This window comes from Macaca nemestrina, chromosome 10 (genome assembly GCF_043159975.1).
Source record: "Macaca nemestrina isolate mMacNem1 chromosome 10, mMacNem.hap1, whole genome shotgun sequence".
Taxonomy (NCBI): domain Eukaryota; kingdom Metazoa; phylum Chordata; class Mammalia; order Primates; family Cercopithecidae; genus Macaca; species Macaca nemestrina.
The window spans coordinates 125,677,644-125,701,303 of record NC_092134.1 but is presented as its reverse complement, the minus strand read 5'-3'; the positions used below and the strand labels follow the sequence as shown (position 1 = coordinate 125,701,303).

Here is a 23,660-nt window from a genome sequence, read left to right as displayed (position 1 = left end):
AGATGCTGATCAGAAAGATAACGATTCAAGGATGCAGGGCAGTGAAGTGAGAAAGTTTTTAGCACCCAAATGGTTGGATTCAAAGGACCACACTTCTGACAGTGATTCTGGCATCCTGATGACCAGTCCAGGGTGGCCCCTAGCAGTTGATGTAAAAAGTGAAAAAGGTAAGATCAATGAAAACATATTAAAAGGGAAAGAAAGGTGACAAAATAATATGCCAAAGTTAAGGACTTCAGAACCTCTGAGAAGTCTCTAATGCATTAATGAATACAATAAACTGAACTTTCTTTAACATCCTTAACACAAAGAACTAATACTATCTTTTCATATAAATTATTATATAAATAATCCTCATTTTACTTAGCAGGTAGAGGGTGGCTTCTTATTGTGACATGGAGATGAAGGGAAATGTAATCTCTGCTTTAACTTTAGCCTTGGATTTCAGAAATAAGGTTAAACTTTGAACTCTCTAAATGATTTTATGCATGTTCATAGTGTCATTAAGAGTTCAGATTAGATTAGTTAGCTTTTGACTTTTCCAGTAGTTTCTTCTAGGTTTACATGGCTGTTGCTCTATGATCAGAAGCACTTTATTGCTTCAGATGGCAGCACTTACTGCTAGTGATTTGCAACCTCCTTGTTGCTTCTTTTATTTTTCTTTGAGACGGAGTCTCGCTCTGTTGCCCAGGCTGGAGAGCAGTGGCGCAATCTCGACTCACTGCAAGCTCCGCCTCCCGGGTTCATGCCATTCTCCTGCCTCAACGTCCGGAGTAGCTGGGACTACAGGCGCCCGCCACCTCGCCCGGCTAACTTTTTGTATTTATGGTAGAGACGGGGTTTCACTGTGTTAGCCAGGATGGTCTCAATCTCCTGACATCATGATCCACCCACCTAGGCCTCCCAAAGTGCTGGGATTACAGGCGTGAGCCATGGCGCCCTGCTGTTGCTTCTTTATGATCTTTCAGTTCCTACCTTTTCTTTGACTCCATTAGGATTTCCTGATACAATGACAGATACGAGACCCCCGTTTAAGTAGCAGTTCAGCTGTGCCATCATGATGGTTACAATTTTTCATAGCACTCCCTTTGACCAGATAAATCCCCCCAGAAATTATGTAGACACCAAACTACTGTTGCCAGGTAAATAGCATAATACATGTGAAAATGTTTGTGTTTCTCAAAAAAAGGCTGCTATAGAAACTCAAAGTATAGTTTGAAAGTCATTTTGATTATGTTCAAGTTTCCTATAATAAAATTCTAGATAAAATGCATTCTAATGAAATTCATTTATATGCCATAGAGTCTTGGTTTTTATATTTAAATAAAGAATATGTATTAATATATTTTTATAGCTATAAAGTGGTTATATTGATTTGATCTGGTCTTTTCTTCAAGAGTTGTAATAGACCCATTATGTCAGCCTTTGATTAATTGAGGTAGCTGGGGGCCTGGTAATTGAATATGGAGCCTTTCACCTCTAAGTCACTGAATCAAATCCAGCCCAAATTGGTAGTGACCAAGAATGATTATAGCTGTGGCTCTTTGGTGGCCTTTGTGAAGTGTGCTTAGGTCTTCTGGGAGTATGTTGGGATACTTGCTAACAGGAGATAGGCTTATATCTATAGTCACTTTTGCCTCTTCTTAGTCACTGTTGCCTGAAGTAGATGAAGGCCCACGTACTGGTAAGGCCAAGAAAATAGAAGCCCCTGTGAGACGCCAAGATTTGTTTCTCTTAGGAAAGAAGTAATAGGGACTGCTCTTTATTATTAAGAGAATGAACTGCTCTATTATGAGACTTTCCTAGCTATTTCAATTAGTTTACTTAAGGTTTAAGTAAGATGAGAACTGAGAATGTGTTGATGAACAGTCTGGAAACTGAATTTGAACAGGCCTGGGCTGGGGGCTTAACTTCCTGACATTTCCTTACAATCTTGTCTCTGTTACTCATCAACCTGTTCTCTGCTAAACTCTTGCAAAACGGTGCTGTGTAGATAGTAGGGTTATTATGAACACTGATCCAAATTACTTTTTGCTTTCAGGTAGGTTTTATTATTAAATGATAAGTATTTGTAGGATGAAAGATTATTTCCTAAGATATTTTCTCCAGTTTCCCCCCAATTTTTAAAATTCAGGAATTTGTATTAAATATAATATATTTTAAACTCACTAACCCTTTTTTTGTATAAACAACCACTATTTGTTGCAAGATAAACTTGGATCTGCTTCTAATACATGACAAATTGATACCTGCAATCTTATTAAACAATTAAATATTGCCATCATTTTATTTCTAACGAGAGGTAGTAGTAGTTCAGATTAGTGCTTCTCAACCTGTGTTAAAAGCGAGTTTTAAAAAAATTTTCTCAACTATCATGGTCAATTCATTTGTGAAATCCAATAAAAATGAAATATCTAAACACAAAATAAAGGCATACAAAATATAAGCCCTGATATTTTTATTATTAGATTCAACAGACATAAGATGTCACTGTCCATAAATATCTCTGTATGTTTTCTCTTAACGTCTGTATTTATTTTGTTGTATACTGGCAACAAATAGTTCAGACACCAGCACTGCTCCAGGAACCAGGCTTTGTGTAGCACTGATTTCAGTTGAATATGTACTTTGAAAAATGAACTTGTTTAAACAAATAAAATTGTATCAGATATAGTTATATGAAGCAACAAAAACAAAATGGCCAAGAAACAAGAAATGATAACATATGAATGAGGTCTAAAACTCTAGCTAACACAGCAAGGGCATATAATTGATGCCAAAGAAATGTCATCACGATCATTGATTTATTCCACATATTTACTGAGAATCTACCAGGAGTCAGGAAACTGTTTTAGGCCCCGAAAATATAGCAGTGAATAGTACCTACAAACTCCTGATTCTTCTTTGTGGTGGGGGAGACCCTAAAAGCAGGAAAATATTAGGCAAGTTCTATGATGAAAACACAGTGGGCTGATATGGTAAGAGACCTATTGTGGGGTAGAGGAGACCTCCTAGAGAGTTGACATATGAACTGAGGGTTAAATGACTAGAAATAGGCAAAGAGACCTAGGAAACATATGCCAGACTTATCACAAAGTAGAAATTAGCCAGGAGGGGTTCAGAAATCATAAAGGCCAATAAGGCAGTAGCTGAGTTAGAGGGAGGATTGTGGGGAGATGAGGTCTAGGAGGTTGTCAGGGGGGTCAGATTATATAGGTCAAAGTAAGGAACTTGACGTTTATCTACAATAGTATAGAAAACCATTAAGAAGTTTTAAGTAGACTAGAGAGATCTTATGATGTATATTTTAAAATAGTTACTCTGGAACCCTGGTAGATGCATGGATAATGAATTTTAGGGGCCTGGGGAACAGGCAGGAGATAGTGGTGACCCAGACTAGTACAGTAGTAGCCATGAAGAGAAATGAAGAGAATGGGATGGTTTTTGAACAATCAGTAAAATTTTCTGATGTGGGAAAGGGGTGAAGAAGTGAGAAAATTTGAAGATGTCTGCTTTTTTTCCCCTTAAACAACTGGATGTTGGTGACTTTATTGAGAGGGAGAAAAAAAGAAGCCAGTCTGTAGTTAGCTGAATCAGGAGTTGTGTTTTGGTCAAATTAAGTTTGAGGAATTATTAGATAACCAAGTCAACATGTCAAATAAGAAGTAGAATATATGCTTTTCAAGGTCAGGAGAGAGGTCAATAGGACATTGAGTGTTTGGTATATTAGATGCATTAAAAGTCATGAGTCTAGAGATTAGTTGAGGAAAGAGGCAGGAAGAGAAGATTCAGGGTCCCTGGAATGAATCCTAGGGCTGCACATCGGGTAGGAAATTATCACAGGAGAAAGGTTGGTTAAGGAGATTGAGAAGAGGTAGACAGTGTGCTAGATGAGTTGTAAGAGGGAAGGAAAGGAGTGAAATAACCTAAGTCGATCAACTAGACTGAGAGAAACCCAGTAAGTCAGCAAGAAGGTCCAAGAAAAGAAACTATACAATAATCTGTCTACCCAAAGGGAGTGGCCCTTGTCCCATGAAACTGTAGTTACCACTAAATGTTAGGATGGATACCCTGTTGAAAACATTTACATGTAAACATCATACCGCTTCCTTGGATTAATCCATTAGACTTAATAGAAAACTCATGCCTTCTATGCAAATAATTTTGGATGTCATGTAGGCTCAGCCTTTAAAAAACTCCATTATCATTGTAGTTCTCAAATTGATTTTCTGTACCAGGAGCAGAAATGAGAAGTTGACGAAAATACTGAAATGAAAAATTCAACTGAGACTTCAAGTTCTGGTTTAAATGTGCAGGGCAAACACACCAGGCGTGCACATTTTAAAATAAAACAGATGAACTATTTTAAGTGTTTTATTGCAAAACTTAAAGATTGTAGTTATTACTATTTTTTTTTAAAAAAACTTTTAGAAAGCAATTTTCCTATTCTTTGGACCTTTAAGTCCTTGGCTTTAATGTTCTACTCTTCTGACCTTGATCTAATCATGAATATCTATGCTACTTAATTATAATTTAAAAAGCCTACATTGCACTCTAGATGGTAGATGCACATTTTTTTTTTCTTTGGTCACCTGCCAGTTCTCAAAATTATAGCAGTGGGAAGAAATGCAAATGAAAGCCGTGCTTGACAGCTAAACATAATGGAATGCATGGTCCACATTTGAAAAGTTACCTTAAAATAAAAGGTAGCATATAAAAAATCATTTCTTTAAGGTCACCTATGGCTTTGAATTACAGCTTTGAGGAATTTCCAATTTAGTCATCAGAGAGAAAGAAGCCAAAATAAGGATTATATACTTCACTAGAGGAAAGACAGAGTTCTACTTCATCATAGTTGGGTGATCTTAGAAATAGTAAACAAAACAAGGAAAACAAAGCACAACCCTCAAATATTCATTTTATAGAGGCTTGTGTAAAGTCAGTCACTGGAGAACATTTTCTATGCTAATTGTTCCTGTAGCTAATAAAGTTTTACCTTGTTAACATCCAAAAACAGGTTACCTTATCACATGTTAAAATATGTAATATATGGACTGCAATAGGCTGGTAGTAAACAGAGTTGATTATGTAGATCTGTATTAGTTGAAGGAGAATTGTATTTCTTTATTCAGATGAATATATATTCAAATAGTAGATTAAGAAGCAAATGAATGGATGCTGAATAGTTATTTAGAAAATTTGAATCCAAAAATAGTAATGAATGTATGTGTACATATGTGTGCATATGTGTGTGTGTATTCACAAAACCCCAAATTATTTGATAATTAGACACTTGAGAAAGTGCCAAAGTGGTTTTTAGGAAAAATCATATACTTTACATTTTCTTCTTTTTTTTTTTTTGCTATTTAGGACTTTTTGCATATTGACCCCAAGAATGGGGTCTATTAGGAGGACATGTACTGCTAAGTGTGGTCCACAGACCACAGAGCTCTCAGAAACAGGACAGTGTATAATATTTTCAATGCTTCACTGCCTCAGTATGTGGTGTAATAGAATGAACTCCAGTCTAAGAAAAAGAAGACTTGGGTTCTGGTTTCACTGCAGCTCTTTTCTGTGACATCTTAAGCAAGTCATTTAATTATATTATGTCTCAGTTTCTGTGCTCAGTTTAACAATAACAAACACTGATTGAACACTTACCATATTCAAGTATTTATAAGACACAGGAATTTCTAATTGTTTTTATAAATAGATAATTTCAACATGTGTGGTAAATAAAATGATAAAGGTGTGTTCAGAGTGCTACAGGAGCAGGGGCAAAGCATCCAGAAGCTAGTCTGCAAAAGGTGCCCTTCCTACCTACCTTGTAGGTGTAGGATAAAAATAAAATAACATTGGTGAATGTGCCTCATTTTTAAAAATGTAACTCATTGCATTACTATTGGTAGTAGCTGTATAGAGAAATAAAAGGAAAAGAAAAATATGTTACGAACTAAGGTCTGAGTTAAACAAGATGAATAGAGAGACTTAACAATGGAACAGAATAGAAACTCCAAAAGTGCAAGTGAAAGTACGCAATGAAGATGGCATCTAAAATCAGTTTGAAAAACATAAGCTTTTTAATAAGTAAGGTTAGGATAAGTTGGTAATAATATGGAAAAAAGATACAGTTGGGTTTATTCTTAAAAGATATTCTGACATAATTTATGAAGGGGTCAGAGAGGTAAAGAAAAGAGGCAATAAAATTAATACTAAAATAAAATGTGGATTAATTCTTTTATAACCTGAAAGTGAGTAAAACTTTTTACCACGACTCAAAATTTAGAAGCAGTAAGGGAGAATATTGATGAATTTTATTACAAACATAAACCCCAATGAAAGACAAAACAAACACATGGAAAAACTTGTGCATAAAAAATAACACAAGAAGCAAGTTAAAAATATGTATGATAAATAGGAAATAATATTTGCAACTTTTATCATAGATAAAATGTTAATACTCCCAAAATATAAAAATGCTCTAAAATTGACAAGAAAGGAACAACCAAACAACCTACTCTTAACAAATTGAACAAAGAAGCAATCACAAGGGAATTTAGAAAATATCTGGACACAGATCAAAACAAAAACACACTATACCAAAACTTATGAGATGCAGCAAGAGTGGTAAATACTAACATGAAAGTTTTTAATGGCAAATGTTTATATTAATGAAGAATGATCTCAAATCAATAACCTTACACCTCAAGGAGCTAGAGAAAGAAGAACGAACAATACAAAGTCAGAAGGAAGGAAATAATAAAGATTAGAGCAGAGATAAAATAGAGAATGGAAAACAATAGAAAAAACTCAATGAAAACATGTTGGTTTTTGGAAAGATTCAAAAAATTAACAAACCCTATCTAGACTAAGAAAAATAGAGGAAAGACTCTAATAATTAAAAATAGAAATGAAAGGAGACATTACGAATGGTGTCACAGAAATAAAAAGGCTTATAGAGGAACAATTATACACCAACAAATTATATAACCTAGAAGAAATGGATAGCTTTCTATAAACATACAACCTATTAAGACTGAATCATGACAAAATAGAAAATCTGAAAAGACCTAAAACTAGTGGAAAAACTTAAACAGTAATCAAAAACCCCCTAGAAGAAATGCCCAAGACCAGATGGATCCACTGGAGAATTCTACCAAACATTTAAAGAAGAATTAACACCAGTTTTTCTTGAACTCTTGCAAAGACTCTAAAAAGAGAAAACATTCCCAACTATTCAGAGGCCAGCATTACTTTGATACCAAAACCAGACAAAGACATAACAAGAAAAGAAAAGTACAGACCAATAGTTCTGATGAATATTGATACAAAATAGTAACAAACCAAGTTGAATAGCACATTAAAGGGGTCATAGACCACAGACAAGTGGAATTTATACCTGGAATTCAAAAATAGTTCAACATACAAAAATCAATCAGTGTAATACATCACACTAACAAAATGAAGGACAAAAACCACATGATCATCTCAATGGATGCAGAAAAAACATTTGACAAAATTCAACACCCTTTCATGATAAAAACATTAGACAAAGTAAGAATAGCAGGAAACTACCTTAACATAATAAAAGTTACATATGAATATCCCACAGCTCACATCATACTCAATGGGAAAGACTGAATGCTTTTCCTCTAAGATTAGGAACAAGGCAAAGATGCCCACTCTTGCTGCTATTATTGAACATAGTGCTGGAAGTTTCAGACAGAGAAATAACAAGAGAAAAAGAACTAAAAAGCATACAAATCAGAATAGAAGAAGGAAAAGTGCCTCTGTTCACAGACGGCATGATCTTATATGTACCAAATGCTAGGAATTCGACACAAAAGTCATTGGAATTAATAAAGGAATTCAGCAGTTTCAGAATACAAGATCATCACTCAAAAGTCAGTTGCGTTTCTATAATGAACGATGACTGATCTGAAAGTAAATTAAGGAAACATAGCATTGAAAAGATAAATACTTAGAAATAAACTTAACCAAGAAGATGAAAGACTTGTATAGTGGAAACTATAAAACTTTACCAAAAAAAAATTGAAGAATATACAAATAAATGGAAAGATATCCTGTGCTTGTGAATTGGAAGACTTAATACTGTTAAAATGTCCATACTAGCCAAAGTGATCTATGGATTCAATGCAATCCCTGTCAAAATCTCAATAGCATTTTTGCAGAAATAGAAAAAAATTCCTGAAATTCATATGGAATATTAATAGTTAAAACAAACTTGAAAAAAGAAAATTGAAGTTGGATGTCCCACATGTCTTGATTTTAAAACATACTACAAAGTAACAGTAATTAAGAGTGCAAGGTTCTGATATGATGATAGGTATATAGACCAATGGAACAGAGTAGAAAACCCAGAAATACACCCTTGCATATGTTGCCAAATAATTTTCAACAAGGGTGCCAAGACTACATAAGGGGGAAAGGACAGTCTCTTTAACAAATAGGGTGGGGAAAATTGGATATCCACGTGCAAAAGAATGAAGTTGGATCCTTGCTTTACACCATATACAAAAATTAACTCAAAATAAATTAGAGACCTAAAAGTAAGAGCTAAAACTATTAAACTCCTACAGGAAGAAACTACAGGGCAACAGCTTCAGTAGACTGGATTTAGCAATGATTTCTTGGACATGACAATAAAACAGAGGCAACAAAAAAATTTAAAAACAGACAAATGGGATGGCATCAAACATGAAAACTTCTGCATTTCAAAGAAAACAATCCACAGGGTGAAAAGGCAACGTATGGAATGGGAGAAAATAATTGCATAACGTATGTCTGATATGGGGTTAATATCCAGAATGTATAATGAATTTCTACAACTTAATAACAACCCCCCCAACCTCAAATAACCTGTTTAAAAATAACCAAAGGACTTGAATAGACGTTTCTTCAAATGAGATTTACAGATGGCCGATACACACATGAAAAGATGCTGAACATCACTAATTACTAGGGAAATGCAAACCAAAACCATAATGAGGCTGAGTGTCATGGTTCACACCTCTAATCCCAGCACTTTGGGAGGACGAGGTGGCAAAATCCTTGGAGCTCAGGAATTTGAGATCAGCCTAGGCAACATAGGGAGACTCTGCCTTTGAAATAATAATAATAATAAACAGGATATCACTTCATAACCATCATTCAAAATGGGCAATATTAAAATATCAGAAAATTACTGCATTGACAAAGATGTGGAGAAATTGTGGGTAACCCTTGTGCACTGTTGGCGGAAATGTAAAATGATGCAGCCTTCATGGAAAGCAGTAAACAGAGTTCTCAAAAACTTTAAAGTAGGATTACTACTATATGATCCAGCAATCCCACTTCTGAGTATATATCCACAAGAATTCAAAGTGAGATTGTGAGGAAACATTTACATACCCACATTCATCTCAGCATTATTTATATTTGCCAAGAGCTAGGCACATCCCACATGTCCATTGTTACACAAGTGAATAAAGAAAATGTGGTATATACATACAATGGAATGTTATGTGGCACTAATATCCTAATATTCTCAAGGTATATCCATGTTGTAGCATGTGACAGGATGCTACAACATGGATAAACCTTGAGGATATTAGGCTAAGTGAGTTGCAATAAAAGGACAAATACTGTATGATTCCACTCATATGAAGTATCTAAAGCAGTCAAAAAATAGAAACAGAAAGTAGAAAGGCATTTACCAAGGGCTAGGAGCAGTGGGGGGGAGGAATTAGTGTTTAGTGGATATACAGCTTTAGTGTTGCGGCAAGATGAAAAAGTTCTAGAAATCCGTTGCATAACAATGTGAATATACTTAACGCTACTGAACGGTACACTTAAAATGATTAAGGTGGCTTATTTCACTTAACACCGTGTCTTCCAGTTCTACTCGTGTTGCTGCAAATGACAGGATTTTATTCCTTTTTATGGCTGAATAGTATTCCATTGTGTATAGATACCACATTTTCTTTATCCATTCATTTGTTGTTGGACGCCTAGACTGATTCCATATCTCAGCTATTGTGAGTAGTGCTGCAATAAATATGAGGGTGCAAATGTCTCTGATATATTGACTTCCCTTCCTTTGCATAAATGAATGAAACTGGAAGACATTATGTTAAGTGAAATAAGCCCAGAGAAATTTAAACATTGCATGTTCTCATTTACATGTGGAAGCTAAAAAAAAGCTGATCTCAAAGAAGTAAAACATAGAACAGAGGATATTAGAGGCTGGGAAGCATAGAGGAAAGGGAGAGATTTATTAAGTGACACAAAATTATAGCTAGGTAGGAGGAATATGTAGTAGTGTTCCATACCACTGTAGGATGACTGTAGTTAACAATAAAATATTATGTAGTTTTAGATAGTTAGAAGGATATTGAATTTTCCCAACACAAAGAAATGATGTTTGAGATGATGGATCTGCCAATTACCCTGATGTGATTACTATACATTATATGTATTGAAACATCACTAGGTATCTCATAAATATGTACAATTATTATTATCGATTAAAAGCTACAATAAATAGTCCTGATACCTGAATGCCTAAGCTGAAAATTACATGTTCATCTTATACACTCAGAAAAAAAGTGATAGGGGTGGTAAATTTTATATTATGTGTGTGTGTGTTTTTTTGTTTTTTTGTTTTTTTACCGCAATAAATACTACAACCCTATAGAAAAGTTGAACTAGAAACATGAACAGGTAATTCACTGAAAAAGAAATTCAAAATGCTCTAAGGCAATGAAAAGATTCTCAACTCTTCTCAAAATAAGAATAATACAAATTTAAACCACAGCAAGATACCATTTTCCACCCTCGACTTGGCAAAAATCCCAAAGTTTGACAATATACTTTGAGAGGCTGTGGGGAAACAGGCATTCTTGTCCATTTTTGGTAGAAATACAAAATAGTGCCACAACCACTATAGAAAGGAATTTGGCAACATATAGAAAAATTATATTTGGACTTACTTTTGATTTGAATCTATCCTAAAGATATACTGGCAAAAAAAAAAAAAAAAAAAAAGCAAAGAGAAACATGCACCAAGCTATTTATCAGAATCTACTTAATACAGCAAATGTAAAAAAGCAACCCAAATGTCTATCCATATGGGACTGGTAAAATAAATGATAGTTTGTTACACAATAAATATACAATTATAAAATGATCCCTAAACTATACTAACTAAAAAAAAAGCAAGTGAGAAAAGTGTGCATTATATGTTACTTCTCCATCAAAAGGGCAGACAGTATCTATGCCTACATGCACACACACATATTTTAATATTTGCATTTATTTAAAAAATGGAAGGGTAATCCAGAAAACCAAGGAAGCAATGAAAAACAGCAAGAGGTTTATCTGAACAACTAAGGTACCAACATGAAGGGGACTTCACTGTCCAAATATGGAAACAAATTTGAGAATCACTAGCTGTAGTAGACTGAAACACATCAAAAATGCTTAAGAGCATAAATTCATAATTATAGTTTTTTAAAAAAGAAATCCTAATAATTACTTTTGCAGAATGTTGAAATTCAACTCAATAATTTGAAAATCTATAGATAGAAGGAAATACTTAAATGTTTATCTTGTTTTTATTACAGAAACTATACCTCAATGTAACTAGTTGATGAGGAGATATTTGTCTTTATGAAATTATTTCAGTTAGTAAAAGAGGAAGAAATATAGAATGTAATCACCTTGCAATCCTCAATAAAATATTGGATTTGGGCAAAAATAATCAATGAATGCTAACTCTGCAAAAACAGACATTATGCTTCTTAATTAAAGTACATAATGCCACCTATGAAGAAATTTGGCCAAAATGAAATCTGAATCTGCAAGTATCTAGGTCTATTAGAAAATTTACAGGACCGCTTAGTGCAGAGCTGAGTTCAATTCCTGGATATCCTTGTTAACTTTCTGTCTCTGTTGATCTGTTGACAGTGACATCTACAGAACTCTCCACCCCAAATCAATAGAATATACATTCTTCTCAGCACCACATCGCACTTATTCCAAAATTGACCACATAGTTGGAAGTAAAGCACTCTTCGGCAAATGTAAAAGAACAGAAATGATAACAAACTGTCTCTCAGACCACAGTGCAATCAAACTAGAACTCAGGATTAAGAAACTCACTAAAAACCGCTCAACTACATGGAAAATGAACAACCTGCTCCTGAATGATGACTGGGTACATAACGAAATGAAGGCATAAATAAAGATGTTCTTTGAAACCAATAAGAACAAATACACAACATACCAGAATTTCTGGGACACATTTAAAGCAGTGTGTAGAGGCAAATTTATAACACTAAATGCACACAAGAGAAAGCAGGAAAGATCTAAAATTGACATGCTAACATCACAATTAAAAGAACTAGAGAAGCAAGAGCAAACACATTCAAAAGCTAGCAGAAGGCAAGAAATGACAAAGATCAGAGCAGAACTGAAGGAGACAGAGACACAAAAAAACCCTTCAAAAAATCAGTGAGTCCAGGAGCTGGTTTTTTGAAAAGATCAACAAAATTGATAGACCGCTAGCAAGACTAATAAAGAAGAAAAGAGAGAAGAATCAAATAGATGCAATAAAAAATGATAAAGGGGATATCACCACCGATCACACAGAAATACAAACTACCATCAGAGAATACTATAAACACCTCTACACAAATAAACTAGAAAACCTAGGAGAAATGGATAAATTTCTGGACACACAAACTCTCCCAAGACTAAACCAGGAAGGAGTTGAATCCCTGAATACACCAATAGCAGGCTCTGAAATTGAGGCAATAATTAATAGCCTACCAACCAAAAAAATTCGAGGACCAGATGGATTCACAGCCGAATTCTACCAGAGGTACAAGGAGGAGCTGGTACCATTCCTTCTGAAACTATTCCAATCAATAGAAAAAGAGGGAATCCTCCCTAACTCATTTTATGAGGCCAACATCATCCTGATACCAAAGCCTGGCAGAGACACACACACAAAAGAGAACTTTAGACCAATATCCCTGATGAACATCGATGCAAAAATCCTCAATAAAATAGTGGCAAACCGGATCCAGCAGCACATCAAAAAGCTTATCGACCATGATCAAGTGGGCTTCATCCCTGGGATGCAAGGCTGGTTCAACATACGCAAATCAATAAACGTAATCCAGCATATAAACAGAACCAAAGACAAAAACCACATGATTATCTCAATAGATGCAGAAAAGGCCTTTGACAAAATTCAACAGCCCTTCATGCTAAAAACGCTCAATAAATTCGGTATTGATGGAAAGTATCTCAAAATAATAAGAGCTATTTATGACAAACCCACAGCCAATATCATACTCAATGGGCAAAAACTGGAAAAATTCCCTTTGAAATCTGGCACAAGACAGGGATGCCCTCTCTCACCACTCCTATTCAACATAGTGTTGGAAGTTCTGGCTAGGGCAATCAGGCAAGAGAAAGAAATAAAGTGTATTCAGTTAGGAAAAGAAGAAGTCAAATTGTCCCTGTTTGCAGTTGACATGATTGTATATTTAGAAAACCCCATCGTCTCAGCCCAAAATCTCCTTAAGCTGATAAGCAACTTCAGCAAAGTCTCAGGATACAAAATTAATGTGCAAAAATCACAAGCATTCTTATACACCAGTAACAGACAGACAGAGAGCCAAATCATGAGTGAACTCCCATTCACAATTGCTTCAAAGAGAATAAAATACCTAGGAATCCAACTTACAAGGGATGTGAAGGACCTCTTCAAGGAGAACTACAAACCACTGCTCAGTGAAATAAAAGAGGACACAAACAAATGGAAGAACATACCATGCTCATGGATAGGAAGAATCAGTATCGTGCAAATGGCCATACTGCCCAAGGTAATTTATAGATTCAATGCCACCCCCATCAAGCTACCAATGACTTTCTTCACAGAACTGGAAAAAAACACTTTAAAGTTAATATGGAACCAAAAAAGAGCCTGCATTGCCAAGACAATTCTAAGCTAAAAGAACAAAGCTGGAGGCATCACGCTACCTGAGTTCAAACTATACTGCAAGGCTATAGTAACCAAAACAGCATGGTACTCATACCAAAACAGAGATATAGACCAATGGAACAGAACAGAACCCACGTCTACAACCATGTGACATTTGACAAATATGACAAAAACAAGAAATGGGGAAAGGATTCCTTATTTAATAAATGGTGCTGGGAAAATTGGCTAGCCATATGCAGAAACCTGAAACTTGATCCCTTACTTACACCTTATACAAAAATTAATTCAAGATGGATTAAAGACATAAATGTTAGACCTAAAACCATAAACAACCCTAGAAGAAAACCTAGGCAATACCATTCAGGACATAGGCATGGGCAAGGACTTCATGACTAAAACACCAAAAGCAATGGCAACAAAAGCCAAAATTGACAAATGGGATCTAATTAAACCAAAGAGCTTCTGCACAGCAAAAGAAACTACCATCCGAGTGAACAGGTAACCTACAGAATGGGAAAAATTTTTGCAATCTGCTTATCTGACAAAGGGCTAATATCCAGAATCTACAAAGAACTCAAACAAAGTTACAAGAAAAAACACCCCCTCAAAAAGTGAGTGAAGGATATGAGCAGACACTTCTCAAAAGAAGACATTTGTGCAGCCAACACACACATGAAAAAATGCTCATCATCACTGGCCATCAGAGAAACGCAAATCAAAACCATAATGAGATACCATCTCACACCAGTTAGAATGGCAATCATTAAAAAGTCAAGAAACAACAGGTGCTGGAGAGGATGTGAAGAAGTAGGAACACTTTTACACTGTTGGTGGGACTGTAAACTAGTTCTAGCATTGTGGAAGACAGTGTGGTGATTCCTCCAGGATCTAGAACTAGAAATACCATTTGACCCAGCCATCCCATTACTGGGTATATACCCAAAGGATTATAAATCATGCTGCTATAAAGACACATGCACACATATGTTTATTGCGGCACTATTCCCAATAACAAAGACTTGGAACCAACCCAAATGTCCATCAGTGATAGACTGGATTAAGAAAATGTGGCACATATACACCATGGAATACTATGCAGCCATAAAAAAGGATGAGTTCATGTCCTTTGTAGGGACATGGATGCAGCTGGAAACTATCATTCTCAGCAAACTATCACAAGGACAAAAAACCAAACACCGCATGTTCTCACTCATAGATGGGCATTGATCAATGAGAACACTTGGACACAGGAAGGGGAACACGACACACCAGGGCCTGTCGTGGGGTGGGGGGAGGGGGGAGGGATAGTATTAGGAGATATACCTAATGTAAATGATGAGTTAATGGGTGCAGCACACCAACATGGCACATGTATACATATGTAACAAACCTGCACATTGTGCACATGTACCCTAGAATTTAAAGTATAATAATAATAAAAAAAGAAAATTTACAGGAAATACAGAGGGAAAGCTCTATGCGGATGCAATTCACAAAATCCAGACTACGGGAAATACTCTAAGAAATGTTACGATTTCTTTTTAAAACTGATAAATTAGGGGCCAGGCGTGGTGGCTCATGCCTGTAATCCCAGTACTTTGGAGGCCGAGGCGGGTGGATCACGAGGTCAGGGGATCAGGAGGTCAGGAGATTGAGACCATCATGGCTAACACAGTGAAACCCCATGTCTACTAAAAATACAAGAAATTAGTTGGGCGTGTGGTGGGCACCTGTAGTCCCAGCTACTCAGGAGGCTGAGGCAAGAGAATGGTGTGAACCCGGGAGGTGGAGCTTGCAGTGAGCCGAGATCGAGCCACTGCACTCCACCCTGGGCAACAGAGCAAGACTCCGTCTCAAAAATATATATATATAAATAATAATAATAAATAGAGATACAGATGCATGGGGAATATATATATATATAAAATGTATAGTTTATGGAACATATCTGGCATTTGGAATGTTTAAACCTTTTTTGGATTTGATTTGAACAAATTATTAAAAAAAAAAAAAATTTCAAAAAGGAAACAATCAGGGAGATTTTAACAGTGACCAGACATTTGATGGTGTTAAGAAATCTTCTTCCTCCACAAACACATATGTGGGTGTGTGTGACAGAGACAGAGATTGATAATGACATTGTGGTTATGTTTTTCAAATGGAATTTAACTTTTATGTATACACCTACATAATATATTACATATAAATAAATATAACAAAATACACGAATAAGAAATGCTATAATATTTAGTTTTTGCTTGAAAATTACCTGGGTAAGAAGAAGAAAAAATGAGTGAAGATGAGTTGATAATTGCTGAAGCTCAGAGCTACCCAAGTGAGGTTCAGGTATAATCTTTAACTACTTTTGTTTATGCCTAAGATATTCCATTATTAAAACTTTTTTAACCATGGAAAGAAAGGAAGATGGGGAGAAGAGGAATCTCTACCTCTAAACTTTTCATTGGATCTAAATCTTGCCATTAGAATCCCATTGCAAAGAAGCAGTCTTAATATTTACTTAAAAATATTCTTGGAGACCATTGCTTTATCAAGGGTAATGACAGACACAATTTTCAAATTCCGAGTTGAAAGAGAAGTTATAAAGAATCAAAGAGAAAGAAGATCTGTCAAGAAAACAATATAAACCCAGAAATTAATGTAAAGTGTAATTTACTTACGTTTTTCTGACTGATAAATTAGGTTGTAGTATATCATATGAAGAGTTATCAGAGCCGTAAGTGTAGACATAAAAGGAATAAGTAAAACAAGGGCCCAGGCCTGTGAGTGCTGGATGTAAGATATTCCCAGAAACACAATGGTTGCATTTAGGTTCATGAGCCAATAAAACCTGGGGTATACAGACAGACAAAAATAAAAATACCATTGAATCGCTTTAGACAACTATTGCTAATTTTAATGCTTCTATTCAAATGTGAACTACGAAACGATGACATGTTAACTGAACCCAATTTTGCAAATATTGTTTATCAGATTTCTTAACAAGTGTGTAAACATCAGCCCTGACTTAACCAGTTTCATTATCTTTGTTTTATCCTTGTTTAGAATCGACATAGAAAGAATGTGCTCTCTTTCATCTCTAAATCAGAGGTTGGCGAAGTTTTTCTATAAAGGGCTGGATAGACAGTAAATATTTTAGGCTTTGCAGGCCATACGGTCTCTGTAGCATTGTGGTACTAAAGAAGCTGTAGACAACACTTAATCATTCAAATACCCCTAATGAAACTGGAAAGATTAAAAAGTTAATTCTTCCTGTATATTCCAGTTTTCAAAGTATAGGAAAACAGAATACTCAGGAATATCTGGGTTACACTTAGAATAGGCATGTAACTGAAGAAATGAGTGACATTTGAATAAAACTTTCCATTTTTCTTCCCAATGATTAGTATCACAGAGAGGTACCTACCCTAGTAGTCTGGTTTGCAAGTTCTGGGAACATCATCTCTACCTCTCAACTGTTCACTGGGTCTAAATCTTGCCATTAGAATCCCATTGCAAAGAAGGGATCTTAACTTTTACTTTAAAGATTGAGGTAAAATTAAATACAATAAAATTTACTCATTTACATATATAACTTATATACATATTAGTTTTTTTAAGTGTTTCAGTTGTGCAAGCACCATCAGATGTGTCTTAGTACACTTACACTATCATTAAAATTTAAAGGGTTTATGTGATTAGATGAGACCCACCCAGTATAATCTGGGCTCTGATAACTGAAATCAGCTGATGAGAAACCTCAATTATCTCTGCAAAATTCTTTCACCTTTGCCATATAACATAATTAGGGGAGTGATATTCCAAAATCTTTCCAATATTCTACTGTTTAGAATCAGGTTACAGGTTCTGCCCACACTCAGGGGGATGGGTCCAAACAAGCATGTGGTCCACTGGGGGTCATCCTGGGGCATGTCCACCACATCTTCTTTGTGTTTTCCCTTCCCACGATCGATCTCTCTCTCTCTCCCTCCCCCCCCCCCCTCCTCCCTCCCCCCTCCCCCCCCCACTTCTTTTTTTTCCCACAAGGTCTTACTCTGTCACCCAGGCTGGAATGCAGTGATGCAGTCATGGCTCACTGCAGCTTTGACCTCCCAGGCTGAAGCAGTCCTACTGCCTCAACTTCTGTCTAGTACCTGGGAGCACAAGCACGCACTACCATACCTGCTAATTTATTTTTAGTAGAGATGAGGTCTCACCGTGTTGCCCAGGCTGCAAATCTTCTAAATGATTCCTCACCTCGCCCCGCCCTCCCCACCCCGCCCCGCCTCGCCTCCCCTCTCATTTCCTTTTTCCTTTCCTTCATTCTTTCCCTCCCTCCTTCCCTCCCTCCCTTCCTTCCTTTCCTTCCTTCCTTCCTTTCTTCCTTCCTCCCTTCCTTCTTTCTTTCCTCCCTCCCTCCCTCCCTGCCTTCCTCCCTCCCTTCCCGCCTTCCTCCCTCCTTCTTTCCCTTATTTCCCTCTATTTCTTCTACGTAAAAGAAGTAAAGACAACAGGTAAAACTGGCTATGGAAAGGGAATATTGAAGTTTTGAGAAGAAAGAAAATGTTTAGAAATAGTACTTTAAAGGAGGAGAGAAATTGACTGGACATCATATACTTGCTAGGCAGTGATAAGGAACAAGTTTGGTGGTCATGAACTTAATGTGGATATAGTATAATTTTGCATTTTTCTCCAGACTTCTTGTTGTGTGAGTACAATAATGGAATATGTGGAGAGTTGAATTTTAACTAAGATTATTTCCTCCATCACACAGGAGACTATGACAAAGTAAGCTGGGGGGAGGGGGAGGGAAGAATAATTGAAGACATGGAATATTACTGCTAATTAATTGGAGACTAGCCTTGCTGCATACTTCCTGGTTGGGAGTGGAGGCTCAGCTCTCTGCTGTGCCCAGCTGACACTGCCCAGGAGGGTAAATTAGAGCACTTCCAGTTTCTGCTGGGCAGGAGATGAAAGACAGGCTCCTCACTTGGCCTCAGCAACACCACCCAACTTGGGACTCAGAGTGTTCCGGTCTGATTCTCCGAGTGTTTATGTAAAATATTAGATTCTCGCTCATGTCTGCTGACACTATTGGACCAGCAGTATGCAGGGGAGGCAGTGTTTTTAATAGTGTTTGGCTAGAGAAGGACAGATGTTGTCAAAAACATTTTCACCTATATTAGTCTACCTTTTTCCTAGAACTTTGAGTAAGGGGAGCAGGACTTTTTTGGAGCTGCCCATTCCTTGCCACACCTTTGCTCTCACCCATCTGTACCTGGTTCCAGGTTCTAGGTTTCTCTATAGCCCCACTGATAACAAAAAGAAAACCCAGGAAACTCATTGTAGTCCTTCCTCAAGTTCCAAGGCCCTTAGGAAGAGATTGTCTTCTTTCTACCTTTTGAAATCTCCCTATGTCCATTTGTTGTGTTAGGTTTGGGTTTTTTTGATGTAAGAGGAAGTACCTGGGAGAAATAGGGCTCTTCTTGTATTGGCTAATATTGGAGATCCTCTATTTTTTTTTTTTAATTGGACAGTTTCTTTTCCTATCATTGATTTGTCAAAGGTCTTCATATATTTTGGATGCATGTCATCTGTCAGATACATGTTCTACAAATGCTTTCTTATAATATGGGGTTTTCCTTTTCCTTTTCTCAATGATGTCTTTTGATAAGCAAAAGTTTAAAAGTTTAGTAAATTTCATTCTATCATTTTTTATCTTTATTGGTTCATACTTTTTGTATCCTATGTAAAGAATAGTTTCTAAGCCTTAGTCACAAGTATTTTCCCCTGTGTTTTTTCAAAAAAATCACTGTTATGGGTTTTGATCTCATATAAAGTTAATCTAATTTGAATTAATTTTTCAGTAGGGTGTCATGGGGTAATTATTTCCTATATGGATATTCAGTTTTTACAGTATAATTTATTGAGAACATGATCTTTTCCTCAATGATTTTTTGACACTTTTGTTGAAAATCAATTGACCGTACAAATGTAGGTGTATTTTCTGACTCTCAGTTCTGTTCCACTGATCTGTCCTTATGTCAATACCAGTGTCTTGGTTACTGTTACTTTCTTTTCTCCTGCTTTTTTTTAAAGAGCTTTATTGAGATATAATTGAGATGCAATAAACTGCATATATTTGAAGTGTGCAATTTTGTAAGGTTTGAATATATATGCACACACAAAATAATTACCACATTCAAGATAACAAACATATCCATTGCCTCTAAAGCTCCGTCATGTCCCTTGTCACCCTTCTGAACCCTGCCCCTTCTCATTTCCCCTTCCTCGTCTCTAGGCAACCACCGATCTTTTTTCTGCCACTATAAATTAGTTTGCAATTCATAGATTCTTTTTTAAATATTAAATCATCTGTATTTTCAAATCTGGCTTCTTTCACTTGGCATAATTATTTTGAGATTCATCCATGTTAATGTATTTATCTGTATCCATTCCTCTTTATTGCCAAGTACTATTCCATTATGTAAATGTATCAGTGTTTGTTTATGCATTTACTGTTAATAGACATTTTTCAGCTTATTGCTTTTGCAAATAATGCTGTTAAGAACATTCATGTACAAGCCTTTGAACAGACATAGACATTAATTTCTCTTGGGTAAAACCTAGGAGTGTAATGGCTGGGTGATATATGATAGATGTATATTTAATATTTTAAGAAAATTTCAAATAGTTTTTAAGTAGTTGTAACATTTTACATTATCACCACATGTGTATGAGAGTTCTCATCTCTTCATATCCCTGCCAAAACTTGGTATAGTACATGTGTACTGATATATGATGGTGGTTTTATTTTGCATTTCCCTAATGGCTAATGATATTGAGCATCTTTTCATGTGCTTATTGATCATCTGCATATCTTCTTTGGTGAAGTTTCTGTCCTTATGTATTCTGGCTACAAGTCCTTCCTCAATTATGTGATTTGTAAGTATTTTCTCCCAGCCTGTGGCTTGTCTTTTTATTCTATAAAAAGTGTCCTTTGAAAAGCAGAAATTCTTAATTGTGATGAAGTCCTATTCTAATTTTTTTCCACAGATCGTCCTTTAGAATTGTTTCTCAGAAACCATTGCCTAAACTGAGGTCAGAAACTTTTCTCCCTCTCTTTCGGAGAAGAACTCTGAACTTGGAAAACTGAAATGACTCATCCACATTCACACAGCTGTGTTGCTTGTAGAGCCATGAGCAGAAGTCATCATCCTGGTACAGGGCAAATCGGGCTAAATATCCTGTTAATACTTCTTTCTGCATCTTTGCAGTTATCAATTTCATGACACTTTCATTTTCTTGTTAATCTAGCCTTTAACAATTGAAATTAACTTTCATTCCTCTCATCACATTTTATATATCAATCATTAACTATAAATGTTGTCCTTCCTCTTCAGAATGGTAGTCCAAAGACATGAGTTAGAGTCACAAAATCTGAAAATCACATGGTCTGTGATCTTCTACTTTCTGGAATTTTAAAAATTGGAATCACACCCTCTAAATAAGGTTTTTTGGTAAGAATTTTAATGAAGAACATTAAATGAAGAACATGGATTATAACTACATGGTGCTAAGCAAATGTCATCATATCAAATGTTCGTTTTTCTCCAACCCTGATTTCAGGAACAAAAAAAGCAGTGAAGTTGGAGCATAGTGAATGATATGGTTTGGCTCTGTGTCCCCATCCAAATCTCAGCTTGTAGCTCCCATAATTCCCACATGTTGTGGGAGGGACCCAACTGGAGATGATTGAATCATGGGGGCGGGTCTTTCCTGTGATGCTCTCATGATAGCAGATGGGTCTAACAAGATATGATGGTTTTAAAAATGGGAGTTTCTCTGCACAGCTCCCTCTTTGCCTGCTGTCATCTGTGTAAGATGTGATTTGCTCCTCCTTGCCTTCCCCCATGATTGTGAGGCCTCTCCAGCCATGTGTAACTGTAAGTCCAGTTAAACCTCTTTCTTTTGCAAGTTGCTGAGTCTCAGTTATGTCTTTATCAGCAGTGTGAAAGCAGACTAATACAGTAAATTGGTACCAGTAGAGTGGGGCACTGCTGAAAAGATACCTGCAAATGTGGAAGTGACTTTGGAACTCGGTAACAGGCAGAGGTTGGAACAGTTTGGAGGGCTCAGAAGACAGGAAAATGTAGGAAAGTCTGGAACGCCCTGGAGACTTGTTGAATAGCTTTGACCAAAATGCTGACAATGACATGGACACTGAAATCCAGGTTGAGGTGGTCTCAGATGGAGATGAGAAACTTTGGAACTGGAGCAAAGGTGACTCTTGTTATGTTTTAACAGAGACTGGCAGCATTTTGCCCCTGCCCTAGAGATTTGTGGAACTTTGAACCTGAGAGAGAAGATTTAGGGCATCTGGCAGAAAAAACTTATAAGCAGCAAAACTTTCAAGCGGTGACTTGGGTGCTGTTAAAGGCATTCAGTTTTATAAGGGAAGCAGAGCATAAAAGTTTGGAAAATTTGCAGCTTGACAATGCAATAGAAAAGAAAATCCCATTTTCCGAGGAGAAATTCAAGCCTGCTGCAGAAATTTGCATAAGTAACAAGGAACCAAATGCTAATCCCCAAGACAATGGGGAAAATGTCTCCAGGGCATGTCAGAGGTCTTCATGGCAGCCTCTCCCATCACAGGCCCAGAGTCCTTAGAGGCAAAAATGGTTTTGTGGGCCAGGTCCAGGTTCCTGTGCTGTGTGTAGTTTAGGGACTTGGTGCCCTGTGTCCCAGCTGCTCCAGCCATAACTGAAATGGGCCAAGATACAGCTCAGGCTGCTGTTTCAGAGGTTGGAAACCCCAAGCCTTGGCAGCTTCCATGTGGTGTTGAGCCTGTAGATGCACAGAGGTCAAGAACTGAGGTTTGGGAACCTCCACCTAGATTTCAGAAGATGTATGGAAACACCTGGATGCAGAAGTTTGCTGCAGGGGCAGGGCCGTTGTGGACAACCTCTGCTAGGGCAGTGTGGAACAGAAATGTGAGGTCAGAGCCCCCACACAGAGTTCCTACTGGGGCAATGCCTAGTGGAGCTGTGAGAAGAGAACCACCGTCCTCCAGATCCCAGAGTGATAGATCCACTGACACCTTGCACCGTGTGCCTGGAAAAGTCACAGACATTCAATGCCAGTCCATGAAGGCAGCTAGAAGGGAAGCTGCAACCTGCAAAGCCACAGGGGCAGAGCTGCTGAAGACCATGGGAACCCACCTCTTGCATTAGCATGACCTAAATATGAGACATGGAGTCAAAGGAGATCATTTTGGAGGTTTGAGATTTGACTGCCTTGCTGGATTTTGGACTTCCATTGGGCCTGTAGCCCCTTTGTTTTGGCTAATTTCTCCCATTTGGAATGGCTATATTTACCCAATACCTGTACCCCCATTGTATCTAGGAAGTAACTAACTTGCTTTTGATTTTACAGGCTCATAGGTGGAAGAGACTTGCTCTGTCTCAGATGAGACTTTGGACTGTGGACTTTTGAGTTAATGCTGAAATGAGTTGATACTTTGGGGGACTGTTGGAAAGGCATGATTGGTTTTGAAATATGAAGATATGAGATTTGGGAGGGGCTGGGGGCAGAATGGTATGGTTTGGCTTTGTGTCCCCACCCAAATTTCATCTTGTAGCTCCCATAT

The 23,660-nt window shown here is 36.8% G+C and overlaps 1 protein-coding gene across 1 annotated transcript in view; it reads right to left on the bottom strand.

Moving 5' to 3' along the window:
* LOC105481588 (solute carrier family 15 member 5) overlaps nucleotides 1–23,660 on the bottom strand; it is a 91,655-nt gene that overhangs the window by 55,016 nt on the left and 12,979 nt on the right. Inside the window, exon 3 of the mRNA XM_011741273.3 lies at nucleotides 16,693–16,862. Within this exon, the coding sequence (XP_011739575.2) occupies nucleotides 16,693–16,862 (170 nt within the window). The remainder of the gene's footprint in view (nucleotides 1–16,692; nucleotides 16,863–23,660) is intronic.